Here is a 24,632-nt window from a genome sequence, read left to right as displayed (position 1 = left end):
CAAGGTCCTGCACCACTGCCAGGTGCTGCCGCTTCCCGCAGCCGGAATCCGGAGACCGGGGTTCGGTTCCCAGCTGTTCTGTGCTGACTTGCTGGGTGACCCCTTCCTAGCCTCTCACTGACTCCCACCCAGGTTCTGGCAGACCGTGAGCACTGGGCGATCGAAACACGATTCCTGAGCCGAGCTGTTCAGACCAGCCACGGAGGGAGCCATGCTCCTCTTGGTCAGCCCCCAGCCTGGGCGTTGGGGGCTTCGGTTCTAACTCCACCCCGACCACTGGCTCAGCACCCGGCTTTCAGCAGCTCACCCAGGGCCTCTGTAGCTGTCCAAGGAGCTTTTCATGGCTCCCGAGGCCAGGAGGGCCCACTGCGATCATCTAGTCTGACCCCTTCCTCCCCACCCACCCGGCATGACCCAGGCCAGAGACCTGCCCCAGAGCTTTTAGACAAACGTCCAATCGTGATTTAAACATGGCACTGACGACAAATCCAGCACAGCCCGTGGTAAGTTGCTCCAACGGTTAATTACCCTCACTGAACATCTTATTTCCAGTCTGAATGTGTCTCGCTTCAACCCCCAGCCGTTGGGTCGTGTTAGACCTTCCTCTGCCCATTACTAAATACTTACAGCCTGGGATCAAGTCACCCCCTGGCCGTCTCTCTGTGAAGCTAACTAGATTGAGCTCCTTGCGTCTATCACTAGAGCACATGTTCTCTGATCCTTTAATCAGCCATGGCTCCTCTCTGACCCCACTGCAGTTTGTCAGCATCCTTCTCAGGGGCTCTCAATGCAAAGGGGCTGGAGGTTTTAAATGTGAATTCGGAGCCTGCTGGCTTGGCTGCCTAGGGTACAGTGTCTGCTCCCCAAATCCCTCCATCTTGACTTGGAGGGAGCCCTTTTCAGGGGGAGCAGGGATTCCAGGGCCCGTTCGATCCTTGGCCCCTCTATTGCAAGCGGCCAGTGAGGGTGCCAGCTGAGATGGTGGGTGATTGTGCCCACCAGGAGCTGAACGGGTACCGACAGCTCAGGCCATCTGGACCAAGCCCAACTGGCTGCCAAGTGGGTCAGGAGGGAGAATCAACGTGTCCAAATACAGAACTGTAGGAGGCTCAGAGACAGCCCCGACCAGGTGTGGCATGAGAGTGTGGTGCCCAGACCCACTTGCAGTGAGCGAGGGCTGGAGCAGAGGAGGCAGGGAAAGAAGCGGATGATGGAAACCAAGGCAATGAAGCGACCGGAGGCACGTCGGTCTGTGCCAGGCAGCAAAACACCCAGGCTCTGCCAGCAAACGAGAGACGTGGGAAGCCTGCTTGGGCCCAGCTCCCCAGCTGCAGGGCAAAGCCCAGGGCGTTGTTGGCAAGGCCTAGCACAGTCTCTTTCACACACACACTCCCATTGACACACGGAGATTTAGCTCTTTGCCTTTCAAACAGCCCCGCGTGTCTGGGTCAGACAGGTACAAGCAGGCTCTTGGAAAGGGAAGGGCAGGACGTGGACAGCGCTGGTTTCCCATCCGGGAGGCCGTGCTGCCCTCAGCTGTCTCTGAGGGCGTGTGAATGAACAAGGGGGGCTGCCTGCTGGGGGCGCTGTGCAGGTGAGCAGGGATCCCAGCCGCTCTGCTCAGGCAGGACGTCCCGGGCGGGATGCGGGGGGTCGGGCTCCCTGCTGGGATCGCCAGCTGAATCTCCCGCAGGGCCAGGAGGATGCTGGTGACGGGCCCTGGGATGCGCCTCCGGCCAGCTGCCACCCCTCAGCACTGCAGAAACCACCCCTCCCCGTCCCCCGTAGGGCAGGGCTGCGGGTGGGGCTGGCTTAGACACCCGGTGGCCCCGGTAAGCCTCGGGGCCCACGCACGCCGGGGTCTCCCTTCGGACCCGGGGGGCCAAGCTGGCCCGGCGACCCTGGCTTCCCTGGGATCCCTGGCTTCCCTTGCGGCCCTGCTGGCCCCACCGGCCCCGGAGCTCCCTCCGGCCCCCGAGGGCCCGTGTCGCCTTTCAGGCCCATCTGTCCTTTGAGGCCAGTTTGCCCAAAGTTGCCCTTAGCGCCTTTAAAGCCCGGTACGCCTTTCACGCCAATAGGTCCCCTCTCGCCTTGAGGGCCTGGGATGCCTGGAGGTCCTCTGGAGCCTGGCGGGCCGGGAGAACCCAGGCCCCCGCCATCTCCCTTCTCCCCCTTGCTTCCTGCGGGCCCCTTCACTCCCACGTCGCCTTTGAGTCCTCTGGGTCCAGGGAGGCCAGGCACACCTGGGGGAAAGGATCAAGTGGTGAGCGCAGAGCATCGTTAACCAGTGTTACCTTGGTTACAGTGTCCAGGCAATGGGAGAGGAACAGGTGAGAGTGCAGAACATCATTAACCAGTGTTACCTTGGTTACAGTAACCAGGCAACAGGAGAGGAACAGGTGGGGAGCACAGAGCATCATTAACCAGTGTTACCTTGGTTACAGTGTCCAGGCAACAGGAGAGGAACAGGTGGGGAGTGCAGAGCATCGTTAACCAGTGTTATCTTGGTTACAGTAACCAGGCAACGGGAGAGGAACAGGTGGGGAGCACAGAGCATCATTAACCAGTGTTACCTTGGTTACAGTGTCCAGGCAACAGGAGAGGAACAGGTGGGGAGTGCAGAGCATCGTTAACCAGTGTTATCTTGGTTACAGTAACCAGGCAACAGGAGAGGAACAGGTGGGGAGCGCAGAGCATTGTTAACCCGTGTTACCTTGGTTACAGTGTCCAGGTAACAGGAAAGAAACAAGTGGAGAGTGCAGACCATCGTTAACCAGTGTTACCTTGGTTACCTTGGTTACAGTGTCCAGGCAATGGGAGCCTGAATGGTCCTCCTGCCCTGCAGGGGAGATGCCACTGGATGCCATTGACCTCGGCAGCTGGCGACCCCTCCCACCCCAGGCAGGTGACACATTAAGGCAACAAAGAACCAAGGTCCACTGACACCTGCCCACGCAGTCCCAGGGCACCAATCATGTGGGAGATCCCTACCCTGTCCTAACCCTGCTCTATGTCACAGAGGAGGGAGAGCCCAGCCAACACGCCCGGGGAGGGAAGCACCTTTCCTGCCCCTGCTCCCTGCCCCAGGGTGTGGAGAGCGGCTTGACCCTCTGCCAGAGTCGTTGGGGTTGATCGTCCAGCTCCCAGGAAACGGCTGGTGTCTGAGGAACTGTCCGATCTCCAGCTCGGGGCAGGGGGGCGTTGTGGAATTGACTGGCAGCACTGGGGGACTACATGGAGAATTCCACCAGCGGGAGCCAAGGGAAGGCGCCAGGTGCCCATCCCCTGCCAGCGCCTCCTGTTTCCCCTCCCCGCCCGCTAGAGATGCCGTCATGTGTTGACTCCAGCGGCCCTGCCCGCAGAGGGACACACAGCGAGGCACTGTCTGAGGCTAGGGGTTTTGTGGGAGGAGCTGCACCTACTGCCTGGCCCTGCCAGGTCCACAGCTCGTTGTGCATTGCTCCCTTTTTCCATCACAGGATACCAGCAACCAGGAGAGCGGGGTGTGTTTGTGCCGGGGAGGCCGCCTGCTCTCTGGGAAGGTGGGATTAAGCCCTGCTCCCCCCTCACCTCTAAGCACTAGACTCATGCTCTGTCTCTGGACTGCAACACGCTGCTAGAGGGGGGTTAGCTAACATGGGATGTTCCCCGGTGCTTTTCATGGCGGGAGCACCCTGGCCAAATCCCAGCGTGGGCAATGTTCTCCCTTCCTATACTCCCTCCTGCAGCTTTCTCCTGCCCTGGCTGTAGTGTGTGGCCAACCAGCTGCAGTGCTCCATCCCAGAGGTGGCTGCATTTCAGTGGTCCCTAAAGTAATTCCTGTGCCCTGACTTTCACTCAGCAGGTTCCCAAAGCGGTTTCCAAAAGGCACTCAGGCTCACCGCTCACACACCAGCCTCTGTAGGCGAGCGGGGGCTGGCTCGGCAGCAGGGGGAGGCAGGAGAGCTGGGGGGGGCGGGATGGGGAACATGCGAAGCTGGGAGGTGGGGTCTGGAAGTCTCTGCATGTGCGGCTGGGGGAATAGTGACTAGACTGGGGAAGGGTTTGAGGTGGGAGACTGGGCCTAGGCACTTGTCCGGTGGGGGATGGGGGTGTGTGTGGGGGGGGGAAAGCAGGGGATGGGGAGGGAGGGCTCTGTAGCTGCTGGGGGGGCGGATATTGATGATAGTGTTATTTATAGCACCCCTGTGCAGGTCAGACCCCTCTCATCCCAGAGCAAGACACTGCAGACCTGAAATGGGCCCTGGCTTCAGAATTCAGAGCTGGGTTTCAAACCCACGTCGGTCTAGGTCTGGGCTTGGAACAGAACCTCTGGCCTTGCCCCATCCTGGTCCCCGGGGGTCACGCCCAGCTGTGTTAACACGCGCCCCTTCTCCATGTGCCACACAGCCCTGGGAAACGCAAAACCCAGTTCCAATTGCTTGTATTGTCGCCAAAGTCACAGTTAGTGTGCTGGAAACCTGTGCAGGGATCTCCCTCCAGCCTCCACCTTCCTCGCACCCATCCCCGGCCCACAGGTAGCCCAGAGGAGCTGCTCTGGGTGGCAGTGCTGGAGCCCCCCAAGCAGACAGGTCTGGGCAGCACTGGGGCCGGGGACCCTGCTCACAGCACTGCTGTCCCTCTTATAACAGGACTGAAATGCTGCTGGGGGAGATGCGACCATCACTGTGTTCCGTAACCAGGCTCAAGGCTCGGAGACAGGAAAACAGGCCCTCGCTGTCCATCAGGATCGGCCCTGAAGACATGGATTCAGCGGCCAATGAACTTACAGGGTGTGGCTTCTGAGCCAGGCCTGGCACTACCACCCCCTCCCCAAAGGATTTCCAGTCTCTAATAAGCAGTAATGTAGTGAAATGAGCGGCTGGGCCTCAGGCAGTTTCTAGTGGACAGGTGTTCCCCAGACCCTCCTGTGACAGGGCACTGGTGCAGGGGCACAGGGACATGCCCCGGGGCATCTGATACAGGCCTGGGCCTTATCTAGTTGGGAGTCAGAAGGCACACGCTAGGGTCATGCATGCCACCTCTAGGAAACTAGATCTAAGGCGCCCTGTGTCATAGGCAGAGGCTGCAGAGACCCAGAGAAAGGGAAAAGGCTCTGGATGTGGGTCAAGTGAATGGTCCTGGGCAAGGACAGAACACGTCTGGGGTCACCCCAAATGACACGTCTCTGCTGCCGTTAGCTGGTTCGGAAGTAGCTGGCACGTACCACTCCCTGATGTGGGGGTTTCCTTCTCTGCTAAGCCCTGTCCCCTGCCACCCCCAGCACCTCCTCCCTGTTATAAATGCTCCATGCAGAAGAAAGTGACTATGACGATATATCTCCTGAGTCCCCGCCAGTCAGTGGCAAGTGACATGTGCCAGCCATTTCAGAACCAGCTAACGCTGGCCAAGACGTGTCAATGCCGAAGAGGAGGTGACCTGCACCGTTTGAGTCTGGGTGCTTTCACAGAAGGGAAACTGAGGCAGCAGACAGGTGACCTGAAGTGGGGAGCTGACTCTAGTACATGTCTGAACTGGAGGTTTCTGACTGCAGACACAGGCTTTTGGGTGGTTCTCAGGCCAGCGATTCTGCCACTAAAATTTCAGGGCGGAGATTTCAAAAGCAAGAAGTGCCGGACATGAGATACCTTAAAGGGGCGGGTTTTCCACAGGTGGGGGCTCAGCGCTTTCGGCAAATCAGGTCCCAGATCAGGTCTCCAGCCGCTGTGATCTGCTCAGCCCAGGGCAGTTGGCGTTACAGCTGCTGCTGTGGTGGGTGCCACACGTACGGGACGCCGGCTGAGAGGGAAACCGCGGCCTGACAGCTACGTATTGACAACTGGGCTGGTGTCCACACATCACCCAGCACCCCTCCCCCCGCCATATTCCCATCCATCCACACCCACATCCATCAACTCCCATCCACACATCATAACACACCCCCACACATCACAACGCACAGCCGTTCCCCACACCCACACATCACAGCACCCCTCCACCCACCACAGGCCTTTGCAGGGTTAGTGTTGTCCTCAGGGCATTTCGAGCAGCTGCATTGGGAGTGAGGGCCCCTGGCTAGCCACAGAACGGGGAGGGGGCAGATTCCATGCAAGCCGCCCCCACACTGACCCCTGCTCGCACGCCCCAGACCCGATCAGCAGCAACCCCCTGTCCTGCGGAGGGAGAAACAAGTGGCTCATTGAATACACAGCCTGTGTATGAGGGTGTGGGAGGAGGAGGGTGTTGGGTGTGCTATGATGTATGTGTGTGTTGTGATGTGTGGGTGGATGTATGTGGGTCTGGGGAGGTGTTGTGTGTGTCTGCTGATGTATGAGTGTGGATGGGTGCATGTGGGTGTGGAGAGAAGGGGCTTCAGTGTGTTTAGGGGTGCGTTGTGATGTGTGTGTTACGGTGTGTTGATAGGTGTGTGTATTGAAGGGAGAGGGGGTTGCGTGTGAGGGGATGTGTTGTGATGTGTGTGTGTATGTGATGTGTGGTTGGGTGTGGGAGGAGAGGAGAATTGTGTATGGGGGGGATGCGCTGTGATGTGTGTGTTACGGTGTGTTGATAGGTGTGTGTATTGAAGGGAGAGGGGGTTGGGTGTGAGGGGATGCGTTGTGATGTGTGTGTGTATGTGATGTGTGGTTGGGTGTGGGAGGAGAGGAGAATTGTGTATGGGGGGGATGCGTTGTGATGTGTGTGTTACGATGTGTTGATAGGTGTGTGTATTGAAGGGAGAGGGGGTTGGGTGTGAGGGGATGCGTTGTGATGTGTGTGTGTATGTGATGTGTGGTTGGATGTGGAGGGGAGAGAGGGTGGGTGTGGGGGTATGTGTTGTGATGTGTGTGTGTGTGTGTTACAGTGTGTGGGTGAGTGGATGTGGAGAGCAGAGGGGGTTGGCTGTGGGGATGCGTTGGGATGTGTGTGTGTTACAGTGTGTGGGGTGTGGGTGAGTTTATATGGGTGTAGAGTGGAGAGGGGTGTTGGAGGTGCATTGTGATGCGTGTGTGTGTGTGTGTGTGTGTTTCTGACACACATGAAGAAGGATGACACTACAGACACTACAGAAAGGATGTGGACAAATTGGAGAGAGTCCAGCGGAGGGCAATGAAAATGATCAGGGGGCTGGAGCACATGATTTGCAAGGAGAGGCTGAGGGAACTGGGGTTATTTAGTCTGCAGAAGAGAAGAGTGAGGGGGGATTTGACAGCAGCCTTCAACTACCTGAAGGGGGATTCCAAAGAGGATGGAGCTCGGCTGTTCTCAGTGGTGGCAGATGACAGAACAAGAAGTAATGGTCTCAAGTGGCAGTGGGGGAGGTCTAGGTTGGCTTTTAGGGAAAACAATTTCACTAGGATAGTGGTGAAGCACTGGAATGGGTTATGTGGGGAGGTGGTGGAATCTCCATCCTTAGAGGTTTTTAAGGCCCGGCTTGACAAAGCCCTGGCTGGGATGATTTAGTTGGGGTTGGTCCTGCTTTGAGCAGGGGGTTGGACTAGATACTCCTGAGGTCCCTTCCAACCCTGAGATTCTATGATTCTATTCTATGATGTGTGAACTCCAGCCCTGTTTTCACCAGGGAGCTGGCAGGTCATGGTTTCCCTCTCAACTGGTGTCTCCTAGGTGTGGCACCCACAGCAGCAGCAGCGGTAACCCCAGCTGCTTGGGGCCAAGTGCATCACAGCAGTTAGCCCCGATGGAGACACCACAGAGGGGCCTGCAATGCTGCAAGCGCTGAGGCCCCCCCCCCCCATCATTGAGAACCAGGCCCTTTCGAGTGTCTCATATCAAGCACCAAAGATCACTCATCGCTTCTGAAATCACAGCCCTGAGATTTTTTGTGGCAGAACCAGTGGCCCAAGATACCTCCAAAAGCCCCTGTCTGCAGCCAAAATCCTCCAGTTCAGACACATACAAGAGCTAGCTCCCCGCTTTGGGTCACCGGTCTGCTGCCTCAGTTTCCCCTCTGGGCTCCCTGGCGAACGCGCACACACTTACGTGGGTCACGACCACAGAAGAGCTTATGAGCTTGCTACTTCTTCCACCCCAGGGGCCTGGTCCTTTACCGCTGGCAGTCCCGGGTTCAAGCCCCGGACCGGATGTACCCACATGCAACTCACCTCGTACGATGGTGACGTTGCGCAGGATCTCCCCGTGCCTCACGTCCACCACTTTCATTTCCTCCATGATCATGGACAGGTTCCGGATGTCGAAGTCCAGCCGGGCGCTGAGCAGGCTGAACCGCTCCCGCAGCAGGTCCGTGGTGCCCAGCATCAGGCTGACGGACTTGTTCAGGTAATACAGCTCCTCGGCGTGGGCGTGGAAGCCCAAGGTGCAGGAGAGCCGCACGTCATCCAGGTACTTGAGCATGCTGTGCACGTGGCTGTCCGTGGCGTTGATGTTGGTGAAGATGGTGCTGATCTCGATCTCGTGCGAGGTCATGCGCCCCTCCAGGGTCTCGAACTGCTCCGCCGTCCGGTTCTGCGTGTACCTGGTGTGGTACTGCAGGTCGTGCATGTTCTCCTCGTGGTCGTCCAGGAAGGAGGAGATATTATCCAGCTGCAGCTGGAGCCCCATCACCTGCAGCACCAGGTCATGCATGCCTTCCGAGTTCTGGCTGATCCTCTGCGAGGCCAGGCTCATGCTGGCTTGGATGCTCTTGACCAGCTCGCTGGTCTTGGAGGAGGTGGCCCTCAGGCTTCCAAAGAGCCGGGTGTAGTTCTGCCACTCCGTCACCATCTTCTGCAGTGTCAGCGTCTCCTCGTCCGTCTTCCGCTGGATGGCGTGGATCCACTCCGAGGTCTGCCCTACCGTGAAGTTCATCTGCTCCACCACTGCCTTGACGTCGTACCGCTCCTGCAGCAGCCCCTTCAGGGAGTCATCCAGGGCCGAGGTGGCCGCCTGCCAGCCTCTCACCTGGGCTAGGAAATGCCCCAAGGTCTGGTTGACCTGCCGGATGGAGAACGAGCAGCCGTCCATCTCACTGGTGATCTTGCTGCTGGTGGATGAGAGCTGCTGGTACCCCTGCGAGGTCCGGTCCAGCAGGATCTCCTGCACCAAGAGCATCTTCTGAATCTCCTCCAGCTCTTCCTGCAACTTGCTTATCTCCTGTCCCAGCTGCCCTGTGTCATGGCAGAAGGAGCAGTTCCCCAAGGATTTCTGATCTGAATGAGAGATACATAGCTCTGTCATGCTGTGCGCCAAGCAACGACACATGAGTCAGCTGTGGAGAATGGACACATTCCCCCTCGGACTAGACCCTGGTGTCTGTGAGGCTCTCTCCACAACACATTCTTCTCCCCATGTGCTCTGGGATTCCTAAGAGTTGGACACAGGTACTGCTAAGCCACATGTGGGTGAACTACAGATCTCTCCAGCGGGGGAGGCCCAAGAGCCAGGATTGCCTGGGTTCTCATCCGAGCTCTGACACTGAATCCCTGCACAGCCTTGGGCAAGTCACCTAATCGCTATGTGCCTCAGCTTCCCCCACATGTAAAACAAGGACAGTGATACTTAACCTGCCTTTGGAACACACTTTGCCATCGACCCACAGAGTGTTCTCAGGATTATTATGATCTAGCTTTCCCATGTTTCCTACGGGAACTTGTACAAGGATATTGTGGGAGAGATGTAGGCCTTCCCTCCTTCCCCCCAGACTTCCTCCTAGTTCTTCCTCCAGTCAGGATAGAGGTTCACACTGAAGGCTCTCTGAGACCTTCCCTGCAGCAGCCCCCTTCCATCTGCTAGAGCAAACAGCACCAACCCCCCTAATCCCATCCAACTGGTGACCCCGCAAAGTCCCTTAACCCCAAGGGCTACTCTGCTGCCTGAGGGATTGCAGCCCATGGTCAGGAGATGTAATGGGGCCAGTGCTCCGTGGAGATCAGAACACTCACCGAGCTCCTGGAGGTTCTCCTGGACAGACACGATCTTCTTCTCGTAGTAAGTCTGGGCCGAGCTGATGTCATCAGCTATGGAATTAACTTTCTTAAAGACTGCAGGGAAGAGAGAGATGGAAACTGAGGTGGGGTCTGTGCTTTCAGCTCTTCTAGGTTAAGTGAGTGAATAATGATATTTTTCTGAAAACCAAATTGTCCAAAATGGATCCTCTTCCAATAGAAAAAGCTGTTAGTCAGTTTTAGCATTAGCAGACATTTTGGGCCAGATCCCCAGCTGGGATCAACTGATGAAGCTCCGCTGAACTCAATGGGGCCAGATCCCTATCTGGTGTAAATAAGCATAGCTCCATTTAAATCAGTGGGGTCAGGTTCCCAGCTGGCATACATTTCCACCAGCTAAAGTCCTGACCTTTCATCTTTTGAATATATAAGAAATGGAAGAAAGTGGAAGTTGACGGTAATGAAAATAAATCAGAAGCTAGGTATTGTAGAACAATGATAAGGGATGCAAAGGGACACATGGCAAAATCCATGGCCAGCACAGTTAAGGACAATAAGGAGTTTTCTAAGTATATTAGGAACAAAAAGAATCCTGACAATGGTATTGGTCCATTACTAGATGGAAATGGTAGAACTGTCAATAGTAATGTAAAAAAGGCAAAAGTGTTCAATAAATATTTCTATTCTGTATTTGGGAAAAAAGCAGATAATGCAATCTCAGCATATGATGATGATAACCCCCTTTCCATTCCACTAGTATCTCAGGAGGATGTTAAACAGCAGCTACGAAAGTTTCACATTTCTAAATCAGCAGGTCAAGAATTTTAAAAGAGTTGGCTGAGGAGCTCGCTGGCCCACTAATGTAGATTTTCAGTAAGTCTTGGAACACTGAGGAAGTTCCAGAAGACTAGAAGAAATCTAATGTTGGGCCAATAGCTAAAAAGGATAAATGGGATGACCTGGGTATTTATAGGCCAGTCAGCCTGACATCGATTCCACGGAAGACAATGGATCAGCTAATATGGGACTCGATTAATAAAAAAATAAAAAGGGTAATGTAATTAATGCCAATCAGCATGGGTTTACGGAAAATAGATCCCGTCAAGCTAACCTGATATCTTTTTGTGATGAGATTTGTCTGTTACAGCTGTCCCCCTGCAGGATTCCTTTCTGTTTGTGCTGTGTGGCCGCCCCCCGGCCATGGAACTAACCAAAGTCACAGCCTGGCTCTGCTCATGGAAAGCTCATGGCTTGTGCAGACTGACTGGAGCCACTGCTCTGCTCAGAGACGGGGGCTTTTCGCTCCTTTGTCTAGCTTCTTTGTTCGGACCCGGCTCGTGTAGGGTGCTCTGCCCAGGTATGCGAGACCTAAAGTGGCCACATAACTAAGCATATGAGTCATACCTGTGGCTCAGAACATGCCCAGGCATGCCTATGCTTACCTGCAGTTTCCCTGCCGTCTCTCCTCCCCTGGATTAAGAGGAGCCAATCAAAGTTACTGGCGGGAAACTGCCTGAGTTTGCCCTTAAAACCAGACACTTTCTGATCAGACCCCCGGAGAAGGTCCTTGCTTTGCCACCTGGTCTGATCAGCTAGGAGTCTTTGGGGGGCCCTCTCCCCGCTCTCGTTTGTTTTTGAGCGTACCCCCGTTTTTAAACTCCCCTCCCACGAACAACGAATTTGTGCCTGGAGATCTCCTGATTATTGTAAGCGAATCGAGTCCTCTCTGCGTCCTCTGATGCTGAAACTGCTGTTCCTGCTGCTGCTTTGGGGATTGGTAAGGAAGAACCTCTTGTACACCCCCCTTGTTCTAGCTGCTGGCTTTCTTTCCCCCAGCAGGCAGACCCAAGCTAACCCCTTGAAGCTGTATCCTGGGCACACACCACTCTGTCCTCTGAAACTACCCCTAGTATAAGGTGCACCCATTAGGTTAAATTTAGCCTTTAGTCTAGATAAATTGTAATTTCATTTTGCATAGCTGTGGTTAAGTTAGGTTTAGAAAATTGCTTGCATTGTACCCTGTAAGTTAGGCTTAAAGAATTGTTGCATTGTGTTTTGTTACTTGTACTTGCTAATTTGTGTAGTCTTGGTTAAGTTAAATCATAGATAAGCTTTTGCTGCGTTCTGTATAATTATCTCTCTGCTGTTTAAACTTGCAGCCTGTCTGCTCTCTGTGTCTCCCTGAGTTTAAATCTCCCTCCACCACGTGCTCCTCTTCCCCATCCCCCAACCTCATTCCTCTACCACTTTCTTCCTCTCTCTCTCTCTCTCTCTCTTTTAATCCCCTCCCCCACGTGCTCACCCCGCTCCTACTGCTGCCAAACCTCAATTGTATTACTGAAGTCTAGCATAAAACCCCATTGGTTACCCCTTTTCTCTCTAACACACCTCACATTTTACATTTACACCACTGTGACATATTTTTTACCTAAAGTTGTTGGTTAGTTAACACATTTTACCCATACTGTTAGTTGGTTATATGCTGCTGTGACACACCCTTTACATAGAAATTGTTAGCTACCTGTTACATTTATATTTCAGTGTTAATTGGTTACCAACTATATTGTACCCCACTGTATTGTACCCCACCATTGAAACCCCCTATCCTATTTACTAAAAGAAACCCCTCCCCAATTGTCTACCTTAACAAACCCCATACCCCTCACTGTTGAATTTTCCCTGTTTTTGCATTTTCTTAATAAAGTTTATTTTGCACCCCACCAGTGCAGTAGTTGTCCCCCAAGATCCCCTACCTGCTGGCAGGGTCAAGATTAATAACATAAAACATAAGAACTATCATATTAGGTCAGACCGATGGTCCATCTAGCCCAGTATTTAAATTAAATTAATGGAGATATCCTATCTCCTAGAACTGGAAGGGACCTTGAAAGGTCATTGAGTCCAGCCCCCTGCCTTCACTAGCAGGACCAAGTACTGATTTTGCCCCAGATCCCTAAGTGGCCCCCTCAAGGACTGAACTCCCAACCCTGGGTTTAGCAGGCCAATGCTCAAACCACTGCGCTATCCCTCCCCCATCACTAGTCTGTCTTCTGATAGTGGCCAGTGTCAAATGCTTCAGGGGAAATGAACAGAACAGGGCAATTATTGAGTGATCCATCATCCAGTCCCAGCTACCGGCAGTTGGAGGTTTAGGGACACCCAGAGCATGCCCCCTGACCATTTTGACTAACAGCCATCGATGGTCCTATCCTCCATAAATGTATCTAATTCTTTTTTTAACCTAGTTATACTTCTGGCCTTCGCAACATCCTCTGGCAATGAGTTCCACAGGTTGACTGTGTGTTATGTGAAGAAATACTTCCTTTTGTTTGTTTTATGCCTGCTGCCTGTTAATTTCATTGGGGGACCCCTGGTTTTTGTGTTCCATAAAGGAGTAAATAACACTTCATTACTCACTTTCTCCACACCAGTCATCATTTTATAGACCTCTAGCATATCTCCCCTTAGTCGTCTCTGTTCTAAGTCCCAGTCTTTAAGCCTTTCTGCATATGGAAGCTGTTACATACCCTCAATCATTTTTGTTGGCCTTCTCTGTACTTTTCCCAATTCTAATATATCTTTTTTGAGACAGGGCAACCAGAACTGGATACAGTATTTAAGATGTGGGTGTACCACAGACTTACATAGTAGCATTATGATATTTTCTGTCTTATTATCTATTCCTTTCTTAATGGTTCCTAACATTCTGTTCGCTTTCTTGGCTGCCACTGCACATTGAGTGGATGTTTTCAGAGAACTAACCACAATGACTGTCATAAACATACAGCTAAGGGTAGCACAAAATCCCCCCTTTACCTGTAAGGGATTAAGAAGCTCAAATAACCTGGCTGACACCTGACCAAAAGGACCAATAAGGGAAGAAGATCCTTTCAAATCTATGGGGGGAAGTTTTTGTTTGTGCTCTCTTTGTTGTTCTCTCCAGGACAGAGAGGGACCAGGGCAGGAAAAAACATCTCCTAAAACCCTACCTGAAATAAGCATCTAAGATTATGAAAATTGTAAGTAATAGCAAGGCAAGGCATTAGATTATTTTTCATTTTAGCTTGTGAATTTTCCCTATGCTAAGAGGGAGGTTTATTCCTGTTTTTTTGTAACTTTGAAGTTTTGCCTAGAGGGGAAAACCTCTGTGTTTTAAATCTTATTACCCTGTAAAATTAGCTTTTTTTTCTTTATAATAAAGTTCTGCTTTTAAGAACCTGATTGGTTTTTAGTGTCCTAAAAACCCACTGGTCTGGTCTGTGCTCACCTTGTTTACCCATTTGGTTGGTATATTATTCTCAAGCCTCCCCAGGAAAGGGGGTGAAGGGCTTGGGGGGATATTTTGGGGAAACAGGAACTCCAAGTGGTCCTTTTCCTGAATCTTTGTCTAACTCACTTGGTGGTGGCAGCAATACCATCCAAGGACAAAGAAGAATTTGTGCCTTGGAGAAGTTTTTAACCTAAGCTGGTTAAATAAGCTTAGGTTAAAAATAAGCTTAGGAGGGTCTTTCATGCGGGTCCTCACATCTGTACCCCAGAGTTTAGAGTGGGGAGGGAACCCTGACAGATTCCAACAGCTTTTTCTTGAGTGGGAACAGATCATTTAGACCCCATCATTTTGTATGTATAGTTGGGATTATATTTTCCAATGTACATTACTTTGCGCTCACAAGTTTGGCTGAGAAAGGTAATAGCATGGATGTAATAGACTTCTGTAAAGCATTTGACTTGGTACTCCCACAACATTTTGATTAAAAAGTAAAACAATATAAAATGAACATGACACACATTAAATGGATTAAAAACTGGCTAACTGATAGGTCTCAAAATGTAATGGGGAATCTTCACTTTGAGCAGGTGTATTTCTAGTGTGGTCTTGCAAAAATCAGTTTTTGGCCCTTCACTATTTTACATTTTTATCCGTGCTCTGGAAGAAAACAGAATCATCACTGATAAAGTTTGCAGATGACACACAAATTGCGAGAGGGGTAAATAATGAAGAGGACAGGTCACTGCCACAGAGCGACCGGGATCGCTTGCTGCACTGAGCACACGCAAACGATATGCATTTTAGTAGGGCTGAATGTAAATGTCTACATGGAGGAACACAGGCTGGAGGCCACATTACGTGACAGGGGACTCTACCCTGGGAAGCAGCGACGCTGAAGAAGATTTGGGGCTTGTGGTGGATCATCAGCTGAACAGGAGCTCCCAGTGAGACGCCGTGGCCAGAAGAGCTCCTCGGACGCTTAAAGAGGGGATCTTGAGCAGGTGCAGAGAGGTGATTTTCCTGCCTGTGCGACCGCTGCTGGAATCCGGTGTCCAGTTCTGTGCCCACAATTCAAGAAGGATGTTGATACATTGGCAAGGGGCCAGAGAAGAGCCACAAGACTGATTAAAGGATTAGAAACCTGTCTGATAGTGATAGACTCAAGAACTCAATCTAGTTAGTTTAACAAAGAGAAAGTTTAGGGGTCACTTGATCACAGCCTGTAAGTACCGATGTGGGGAAAACATATTTAATCATGGGCTCTTCGGTGTAGCACACAAAGATCTAACAAGATCCAATGGCTGGACATTGAAGCTAGACACATTCAGATTTGAGAGAACTGTCATTTTTTAACAGGGAGGGTAATTAACCACTGGAACAATTTCCCAAGGGGTCATGGTGGATTCTCCATCAAGAGGGTCCTGTGGCACCTTTGAGACTAACAGAAGTATTGGGAGCATAAGCTTTCGTGGGTAAGAACCTCACTTCTTCTGATACCTTAGAGACTAACAAATTTATTAGAGCATAAGCTTTCGTGGGCTACAGCCCACTTCTTCAGATGCGAAGAAGTGGGCTGTAGCCCACGAAAGCTTATGCTCTAATAAATTTGTTAGTCTCTAAGGTGCCACAAGTACTCCTGTTCTTCTTTTTGCGGATACAGACTAACACGGCTGTTACTCTGAAACTTCTTCTGATGCAAGTCTTTTTACAGATTCAGACTAAGACGGCTACCCCTCTGATACTTGTCTCCATCAAGACTGGATTCCTAACAGATCTGCTCTCAGAATTATCATGGGGCAGGTCGCTGGCCTGCGTTACCCAGGAGGTCAGACTAGATGATCACAATGGTCCTTTCTGGCCTTGGAATTGATGGCCTCTCCCCTTGTTGCTTTGTTCATTAGGGTCCTGACCCCGCCAGGTGCAGAGAGCTTCCTCAAGGAGCTTTGGGCCGTAAGTTCCCCTTTTATAGGGCGAGTGATGTCTGGAGCTCTGAGCAGAGGGGTACGGAGTCAGGCTGTTCACGTTCCATTCCTGCCTCTGCCACTGACCTGCCGTGTGACTCCAGCTAAGTCACCTCCCCGCTCCGTGCCACAGCAACAAGATGGAGATGAGACAATGGTATTTCCCAGGGGATTGCGGAGGCCTCACTAGTTAATGTGTGGATAGAAAGCTGGCTAGATCGTGGGACTCAATGGGCAGTGATCAATGGCTCCATGTCTAGTTGGCAGCCGGTATCAAGCGGAGTGCCCCAAGGGTCGGCCTGGGGCTGGTTTTGTTCACTATCTTCATTAATGATCTGGAGGATGGCATGGACTGCACCCTCAGCAAGTTTGCAGATGACACTAAACTGGGAGGAGTGGTAGATACGCTGGAGGGTAGGGATCAGATACAGAGGGACCTAGACAAATTGGAGGATTGGGCCAAAAGAAATCTGATGAAGTTCAACAAGGACAAGTGCAGAGTCCTGCACTTAGGACGGAAGAATCCCACGCACTGCTACAGACTAGGGACTGAATGGCTAGGCAGCAGTTCTGCAGAAAAGGACCTAGGGGTCACAGTGGACGAGAAGCTGGATATGAGTCAACAGTGTGCCCTTGTTGCCAAGAAGGCTAACGGCATATTGGGCTGTATAAATAGGAGCATTGCCAGCAGATCGAGGGACGTGATCGTTCCTCTCTATTCGACACTGGTGAGGCCTCCTCTGGAGTACTGTGTCCAGTTTTGGGCCCCACACTACAAGAAGGATGTGGAAAAATTGGAAATAATCTAGCGGAGGGCAACAAAAATGATTAGGGGGCTGGAGCACATGACTTATGAGGAGAGGCTGAGGGAACTGGGATTGTTTAGTCTGCAGAAGAAAAGAGTGAGGGGGGGATTTGATAGCTGCTTTCAACTACCTCAAAGGGGGTTCCAAAGAGGATGGATCTAGACTGTTCTCAGTGGTACCAGATGATAGAACAAGGAGCAATGGTCTCAAGTTGCAGTGGGGGAGGTTTAGGTTGGATATTAGGAAACACTATTTCACTAGGAGGGTGGTGAAGCACTGGAATGGGTTACCTAAGGAGGTGGTGGAATCTCCTTCCTTAGAGGTTTTTAAGGTCAGGCTTGACAAATCCCTGGCTGGGATGATTGAGTTGGGATTGTTCCTGCTTTGAGCAGGGGGTTGGACTAGATACCTCCTGAAGTCCCTTCCAACCCTGCTATTCTATGATTCTATGTGTGTGGGACAGTTTGCTGGAGCTGTGCTAAGGGGGCAGAGGCTGGTGTGGAAGGTCAGAGGTTCACAGCCTGCTGATGAGCCATGATGGAGGTTGGTACAGAGCCGGGGTTTGCACAAGATTTGAATTCCTGTGGCCCACCCTATGCTACAGCTGAGCTGCCCCTGACAAGGGGAGCATGTAATACACAAGCTAAGGGTGTTGCTGCTGCCTAAACAGTAGTCTACTACTGCTACCAGCCGACTGAACTATTCCTTTAGGTCAAGAGATAGGGGCTTAGTGCAGCAGCTCCTGAATTCTAACCCCACTGATGAACTGTGGTGGGGGTCATTGGGCAAGTATGAAGAATTATTGATTATTAAATTCAAAGCCAAATGCACTGCAGGCCCCACAAGAGAAAGGCTGGCCCAGTGGTTAGGCCACTGGTCTAGGACTGGGGAGACCCGGGAACAAGTCCCTGCTCGGCCGTAGACTCCCTGTGTGACCTTGGGGGAGTCACTCAGTCGCTCCGTGCCTCAGTTTCCCCATCTGTACATTGGTGATAACAGCCCAGCCCTGCCCTGCCTCACAGGGGGGTGGTGAGGATAAAGATTGTGAGGTGCTTCGATACCATGGTGATGGGTGCCTGGGATGGGGTGTGCACCCCACACCAGCCCTGACAGAGTTAGCAAGGGCCTTAGAAACCAGTTAGGTTACCCGGCGGCACCTGAGAGAGGGAGGGCCCAGGCTAATTGAGAGCAATACCCAGCTGGGGAAGGGCTGGGCCAGCACCATAAAGCCAAGAGGCTGAAAGCAGAAGGGGCCTGCAGTTGCTCCAAGAGGCCTCCAGGAAGAGGAGGAAATCCAGGGGGAGGGTAAGTCTGGGGATCCTGCCCTGGAGTATGGCATCTGGCCAGCAGCTACGAGGGGGGAAGTAGTAGCCAAGGGGAGCGGAGGAGGCTCCAGTGGTGAACCCAGAAGCAGGAGAGAGAAGATAGGGAAGGAGCCCAAGGAAACAGGGATGCGGCTAAGGACCTGGATTGCTGGGTTACAGGGTCCCTCGGCTGGAACTCATGTAGCGTGCAGGCCGGGGTACCCCTGCCAGCCACTGGTGCAGTGGCACAGAGCCAGAGGGGTTGAACACCGGCTGGCACCAGTATTTGGACAGGGATCCGCTCCAACTTTGTAACCTTCACCTGGAGGGTGAAGTTACCAGCAGAAAGACTATCACGGAGCAAGCACCAAGCAGCCAGGGGGCACCCGACATGGCCAGAGCGACACCCCCCAACCTAGACGTGTTGGTGGTGAGTGGCGACCCCATTCCAGTGCCACATAAGGACCGCAAGCAGATAGAACCCTGCCCGCTGCGCTAGGTGCTGTCCGAATTGGCTTGCTTTTCCGCAGGAGCTGAGCAACCCGAGAGACAAGTCCTCGTGACACCAGTGCACAGTGGTGTAAATCTGGATGGCGGCACTGGGCACCCGCTTGGCGCTGGCATAAAGCCCAACTTCTCTGCCCAGAGGATCTTACAGTCTAAGGCCACTTCTGACCTGGAAATCTCGCGTCCCACCCATCTCGGGTGACCAGACAGCAAGTGTGAAAAATCGGGACGGGGGTGGGGGGTAATAAGAGGCTATATAAGAAAAAGACCCAAAAATCGGGACTGTCCCTATAAAATCGGGACATCTGGTCACCCTATCGTAGAGCCTGAGGCCAGAAGGGACCACCGGATCATCTACCTGACCTCTCGTGTATCCCAGGCAACGAGCCCCACCCAGCATCTGCCCACAAAACCCCTCTCCAGCCGTGGCCAGCCCTGGGGCTTCAGAGGAAGGAGACAAAAAAAAAAAAAAAACCCCAAACCAGAATACACTGAGTGGGAAACTATCCCTTCCTGACCCCTGCAGGCGACCAGTGGAAGCTCTGAAGCATGAGAATCTGCCTAACCCTAAACCTGGGGCAGATTCTTCCTCTCCCCTCTGCCTTTCTTACCGCGTGTCTATGGTATGGCTAAGGCAGGTCTGACCCTGCAATCGGATCAGCCGCTGGGGATGGGCACCGGGGTCTGCGCAGCTCAGCACAGACCTGATCCAGACCACGTCCCTGGTAAGAGAGAGCAGGGTGGGGGGTGAATATTGGCCCCCGGGGCAGGAGCCATTCCCACGCTGGGTGCTGCTTAAACTTTCCAGTAGGGGCGGCGGCGGGTCCCCATCCATCTCCCTCTACTGATTTCCTCCCAGATGTAATTTACAAGCGATGAACATGAGCAGGGAATGTCCATTTTTAATGGGCGCTGAGCACGTGGGAAACCTTCCAAGGCGCTGGAGGGGCCAGCCATCGCTGGAGCATAGGAAGGGGTGGAGAAAGCGGAGCCAGCACTGGAAACGGTTGGCTCGAATCCTTCGGGTGGGCAGGATTCGACCGGGCTGCACACTCAGCAGGGGGGAGCTGTGTGGCGGCCACTTTGCACCAGCTGGGGGTCTGGCCCACTCCCGCTATTCATACAAAGGACCACCTGGCGTTTCCAACCCTTGCCCAGCGAGCCAGAAACGCTGTCGCCTGCATCACCTCCCTCTGCCAAGAGCTTCTCCCGTATCCCTGCTCTGCGGCGGGCCTCTTCCCGTCCAAACCTGATTATGGAGGCCGTTTTCATGGGCTGACAAATGGGAGCGGCAGCCAAAGGCTAAATCGACACAGGCCTCCTGCTGCTCTGGAGTGTGGGATGGGCCAGGAGCCCAGAGCGGGCTGGAATCAGACCCGCCAAGGGAAGCCAGCCCTTCTTCAGGAGTTGGGAAAGGGAAAGGTTACGGATCGGGGAAAGGTCACCTACGCTGGGGCGTTCGTTGGGCTCGGCAGGCCAGGGGAGAAGGGACGGGCGCTGGTGGGCAGACGGGGTCAGGAGAGGTTCTGGGTTTGGATCGGAGGTCCCAGCCTGAAGCGCTGGCTCAAGTGCGTTAAGTCAGCCCCGACACTGGGCGTGTTCAGGTTCAGATCTGGGCTTTGGCGCCCCCCAGGCTGAGGGTGCTAGGTTCTGCTTTGACCCATTGCAGAGACACGGGATTAACAACCTCGCTGGGCTGAAGACGGAGCTTGTCAAGTGTACAAATGGGATTCCAGGCTGGGGACGCCCAGGAGACCAGGGACCCAGACTCGATGACCCAGATGGGCCCGGCCAGGCCTGAGTTTCCAGCTTCCACCCGGACGGAGCTCTACTGCGAAGGGGGTGAGTTTGGATCCCGCTCTTGGTCTGGCCCCATCTCTCCGTCTGTGATGAAACAATTTGTTTGTTCTCTCTAATCTCTCGCAGGGTCCTCATCACCGCAGTATCTGGGCTCCTCACAATCATTAATGGATTTATCCTCTCTTTGCCCTTCCCCCTGCTAGCTTCTTGGAGCCCAAGGAATGTGCCAGGCCCCTGCTCGGGGATGCCCAGAGATGGGAAAGCCCCTTTGCCCCAGTGCCGGGTGAGGCCCTATCTAATGGCACTGTGCCTTGGGCGTGTCTGTGTCGGCGTAGACGGCAGCTGGGTGAGATCCTGCCGGCTGGTCTCCACGGGCAGCCATCGCACAGCATGGCAAGGTTGCATCACCATGTCAGCGTTGTAGCCGGTTGGTGTTGCAGGACCAGCCTGGCAAGTCTCCACTCCCCTGGTGCAGAGGGCCAGCCAGATGGCAGGGGCCCATGGAGAAGACCTGTGCTGTGGTGGCCCATCCTAGCTGGGGAGGAGGAGAAGCCCGGGGTGTGACACGTGCTCTGTGTAGGACCTTCCGGAGAGCAGGGAGGAGGAGCGGGCTGTTCCAGGCCACCCACGCTGAGCTCCTCAGGGCTGGAGAGAGAGCGGGGCTCAGGCAGAGGCTCCTCCGATACCCAGGGCTGTGGGATCTGGCAGCTCTCTCTGCCCAAAATAAAACACTGCAAAAAAAGCCCAAAGGAAACCACCATGCCAATGACTGAGCTTAACTGGCACGCAGGCCAAACAAGAGATTCCCCGGGCAAGGCTGCTGCTGGCCCACGGCTCTGAGGGACTGTGGGTGGTCTTCGCTCGTCGCGAGAGGCGGGAACCCACCCTGCGACTTGGGGATTTCTTCAGGCCGTGCTCTCCGGGATCTCTGCTCCCCGGTGGGCTGCAGGTCAAGGGAGCCGCGCTGCTTTCCCACTGAAGCAGCCACAAGAGGATCGAGATGCCGGGCTCACTGGTGAGTGGTGCCCTGCCGGGATGCTGGCGGGGTCTCGGACCACGAGCTCTGCGCTGAGAATCAGGGGATGGAGAGGGGGCTGGACGTTGGCTTGGTTTGGACGGGGGCTGCTCTAGTGCACAGGGCACTGGAGACCTGGGTTCTCCTCCTGGCCCTGCAAGAGACAGCGAGGGAACGGACACAGCTAGACGGTGAGGGTAGGAGGCAAAGGGAAGCCCTTATGATATAAGGGGGCTCCGGGGTGGGACTGAATTCTGAGTGTTCGGGCAGTGGATTGGAGCTGGTCATTGTTATGAACGAGGGGTCACCCAATGAAATGAATAGGCAGCAGGTTTAAAACAAACAAAAGGAAGTATTTCTTCACACAACGCGCAGTCAACCTGTGGAACTCCTTGCCGGAGGATGTTGTGAAGGCCAAGACTATAACAAGGTTAAAAAAGAACTAAATAAATTCATGGAGGACAGGTCCATCAATGGCTATTAGCCAGGATGGGCAGGGATGGTGTCCCTAGCCTCTGTTTGTCAGAAGCTGGGAATGGGCGACAGGGGATGGATCACTTGATGATTCCCTGTTCTGTTCATTCCCTCTGGGGCACCTGCCATTGGCCACTGTCAGAAGACAGGATACTGGGCTAGCTGGACCTTTGGTCTGACCCAGTCTGGCCGCTCTTATGTCTCTATGGCACGGGAGCTCTGCAGCATATACCAGGTCCCTGCAGCAGCAAGCCCTGTTACCTCCGAATGGCTCCTGGAGCAGTCGGGGGAACGCAGACACTGTCACAAGTCTTGGGCTTTGCCACTGGCTGCCTACGGCCACACTCCGAACTTCACAGCAGCAGCGGGGACGGCACCCAGAGCCTTCTGCTCCCAAAGCCCTGGCCCCTGCTGCCGTAGCAAAAGGGGAATTTCTGTTAGCAATAGAGGAGCTATGACACACAGCAAAGCAGGTTGGATTCCATCTGCTAGTGGTATCAGGGGTGCACACGCATACTGAACCCGAGCAGGTGAGTGGCTAGGGCACTGGTGTTAGGAGACCCGGGTTCTAGGCCAGCTCTGCCACTGATCCACTACATGAGCTTGGGCAAGTCACTTCCCCTCCGTGCCTCAGTTTCCTCATGGGTAAAATGGGGGTGATTGTCCTCCCCCCACTTTTGTGACATGAGGATTTCAAGAGCTAAATATCATTATTATTACAATCCTCCAACCCCCAAGGTGACCAGGTGGGTTTCCCAGGCAGGGAAAGCCCATGTTACGCTGGTCTGCTCGTGTTTCCTGGGGAGGGGCAGGCAGGAAGGAAAAGGGAGTCGGGTCCCCCGAGGCTGCGCTTACCCAGGGACGCCAGCACCATCACGGCAATGATCAGCAAGACACAGAAGACGTACAGCCCTTTGACGGAGGTCTGGAGCGACAGATTCTTCTGGCACCGGCTGCAGTTGGTCCGTGTCCTGCCTGAACAGGGACAAAGGCGAGAAGGGAAGGTTGGACTTTTCCGGCACAAGGCCTGGAGTCCACCCTCCGGGGATGGGCAGGAAGGATGCAGCACCTCAGGACCAGGGGCATCCTTCAGACCCTGCCCTGCCACACACCACCCTCCCAGGCCTGGGGAAATCACTGCGCAGCGCCATCCGGTGGATCTCTTTAAGCAGAGGGTAGACTCAAGGAGGATCCCCCGGAAATCAACCCATTTTGTCCACCAGATCTAAGGGCATCTGCCTGGGTCCCCTTTGGTACTGACAGCAGAAAGGCCAGGCCGGGAGCCTGAGGTAACGGCAGAGCTGTAGAGAAACGAAAAACGCAGCGTTTCTGCCTCCTCCTGGCTCTGTGTCCTTCGTTTGGAGATTCCCTCCCCCCCATCCCTCTTCCAAAGGCTACGAACAGGGATCCTGCCCTGCCACCTGCAGTCACCCACTCGGGGATAACAGTTCCATGGGTTGGCACGGCCCAGGCTTTGGGGTAGGAGCTGTCGGCCCGCTCCAGCCGGGGCACAACCAATGCTGGGGGCAGACAGGGCACAGGGCTGCAGGCCAACGTCCTTTGAACGCAATGGAAAGGCTCCCACTGACTCTGGGGGGGGCCTAGGACTAGGCCTGGATGAATTTGCTCTGGCCATGACGCGGGCTGGGTTTGTACAGGTCTTGGGGCAGCTCAAGACGGAGCTGGGTGCTAAGAGGGATTTTTTAAAGCACCTTGAGGTGCCTAAAGACTTTTTAAAACCTGGGCCCAGGGTCCCAGCCAGACAGGGGCCAAGCCCACTTGTCAGAGCCCGCCCCGAGCTTCTCCTCAGTTGCCTCCTCTAACCAAAGTGAGGCGAGATCGGGGATCTCCAGGCTGCCCGAGGGCTCTGAACCCAGCTGGCTGGGCTCCCTTCTCCAGAGTGAGCATCAAGCCCGGAGCAAGGGTCTGGGGCAGTCCCTGCCCTTCCACTGGGTGATGGTACTGACAGATGCCTCAGGCTGGTGGGACTTTACAGGGACCCCCCCCCCCGACATATAGGCTGCAGCCCCCCTCTGTGACTGCCTAGCCCGGGCCAGGGCTTAGCCACTGCACAGGCTGTGAGAGTGAATCTGGGAGCTGGAGAACCCCAGGTCCTTTCGCGTCCTGACTCCGGTCTCTATAACCGACTCCTGTCTCTGCTCTCCTACACCTGCCAGCCAGCAGAGGGGAAAGGCCACCATTCAGGGAACAAACCCTGATCGGTCGCCTTCCTCAAACCCTTCCCCAAGATAAGGCACTTCCTCCCTCTCTCAGTTATGGGCCCCTGGGCTCATTACAAGTTCTCCCCCGTACAGAGCTTCACAGCCCCGGGGCCTTGCTATGTGGAGCCAGCATCTAGGGAGCATTCCTGCATTGCCCACGGGGAATGGAGTGGGCGACACCTGATGGGCCTTCTCATGCACCGAACTTCCCAGGCCGCTCGGCGCCCTCACCGTCTGGTCTGTATCTGAAGGATGGCATGTCGTCGTCCTCTCCAATGAGGTCTTCTTCTGAAAGACAGGCAGATGCTTCAGAACTTTCCCTGACTTTGCTCCACGGAATCACTAGCCGTGACGGCAGAGGGCCAGAAGAACCTGTCGCTCCAGGGGCCACCCAT

General features: G+C 54.0%; 1 protein-coding gene across 7 annotated transcripts in view; it reads right to left on the bottom strand.

Moving 5' to 3' along the window:
* Positions 1-538: 538 nt before the first annotated feature.
* Positions 539-24,632, bottom strand: part of SCARA3 (scavenger receptor class A member 3) — a 46,318-nt gene continuing 22,224 nt past the window's right edge. For 4 of the 7 annotated variants that reach the window (XM_054021939.1, XM_054021938.1, XM_054021940.1 and 1 more), the window contains 6 exons: positions 24,469-24,525; positions 22,871-22,990; positions 22,277-22,426; positions 9,876-9,974; positions 8,100-9,143; positions 539-2,243 (listed from right to left, as the gene is read on the bottom strand). In XM_054021939.1, coding sequence (XP_053877914.1) covers positions 1,813-2,243; positions 8,100-9,143; positions 9,876-9,974; positions 22,277-22,426; positions 22,871-22,990; positions 24,469-24,525 — 1,901 coding nt within the window. In that variant the 3' untranslated portion in view covers positions 539-1,812. The remainder of the gene's footprint in view (positions 2,244-8,099; positions 9,144-9,875; positions 9,975-22,276; positions 22,427-22,870; positions 22,991-24,468; positions 24,526-24,632) is intronic. The other 3 variants (XM_054021941.1, XM_054021943.1, XM_054021944.1) reach the window with 2 other exon arrangements.

Source organism: Malaclemys terrapin, chromosome 3 (assembly GCF_027887155.1).
Source record: "Malaclemys terrapin pileata isolate rMalTer1 chromosome 3, rMalTer1.hap1, whole genome shotgun sequence".
In the NCBI taxonomy this organism is placed as follows: Eukaryota; Metazoa; Chordata; order Testudines; family Emydidae; genus Malaclemys; species Malaclemys terrapin.
Note: the sequence above shows the minus strand (reverse complement) of the source record. Positions and strands in the feature narration are given on the sequence as shown.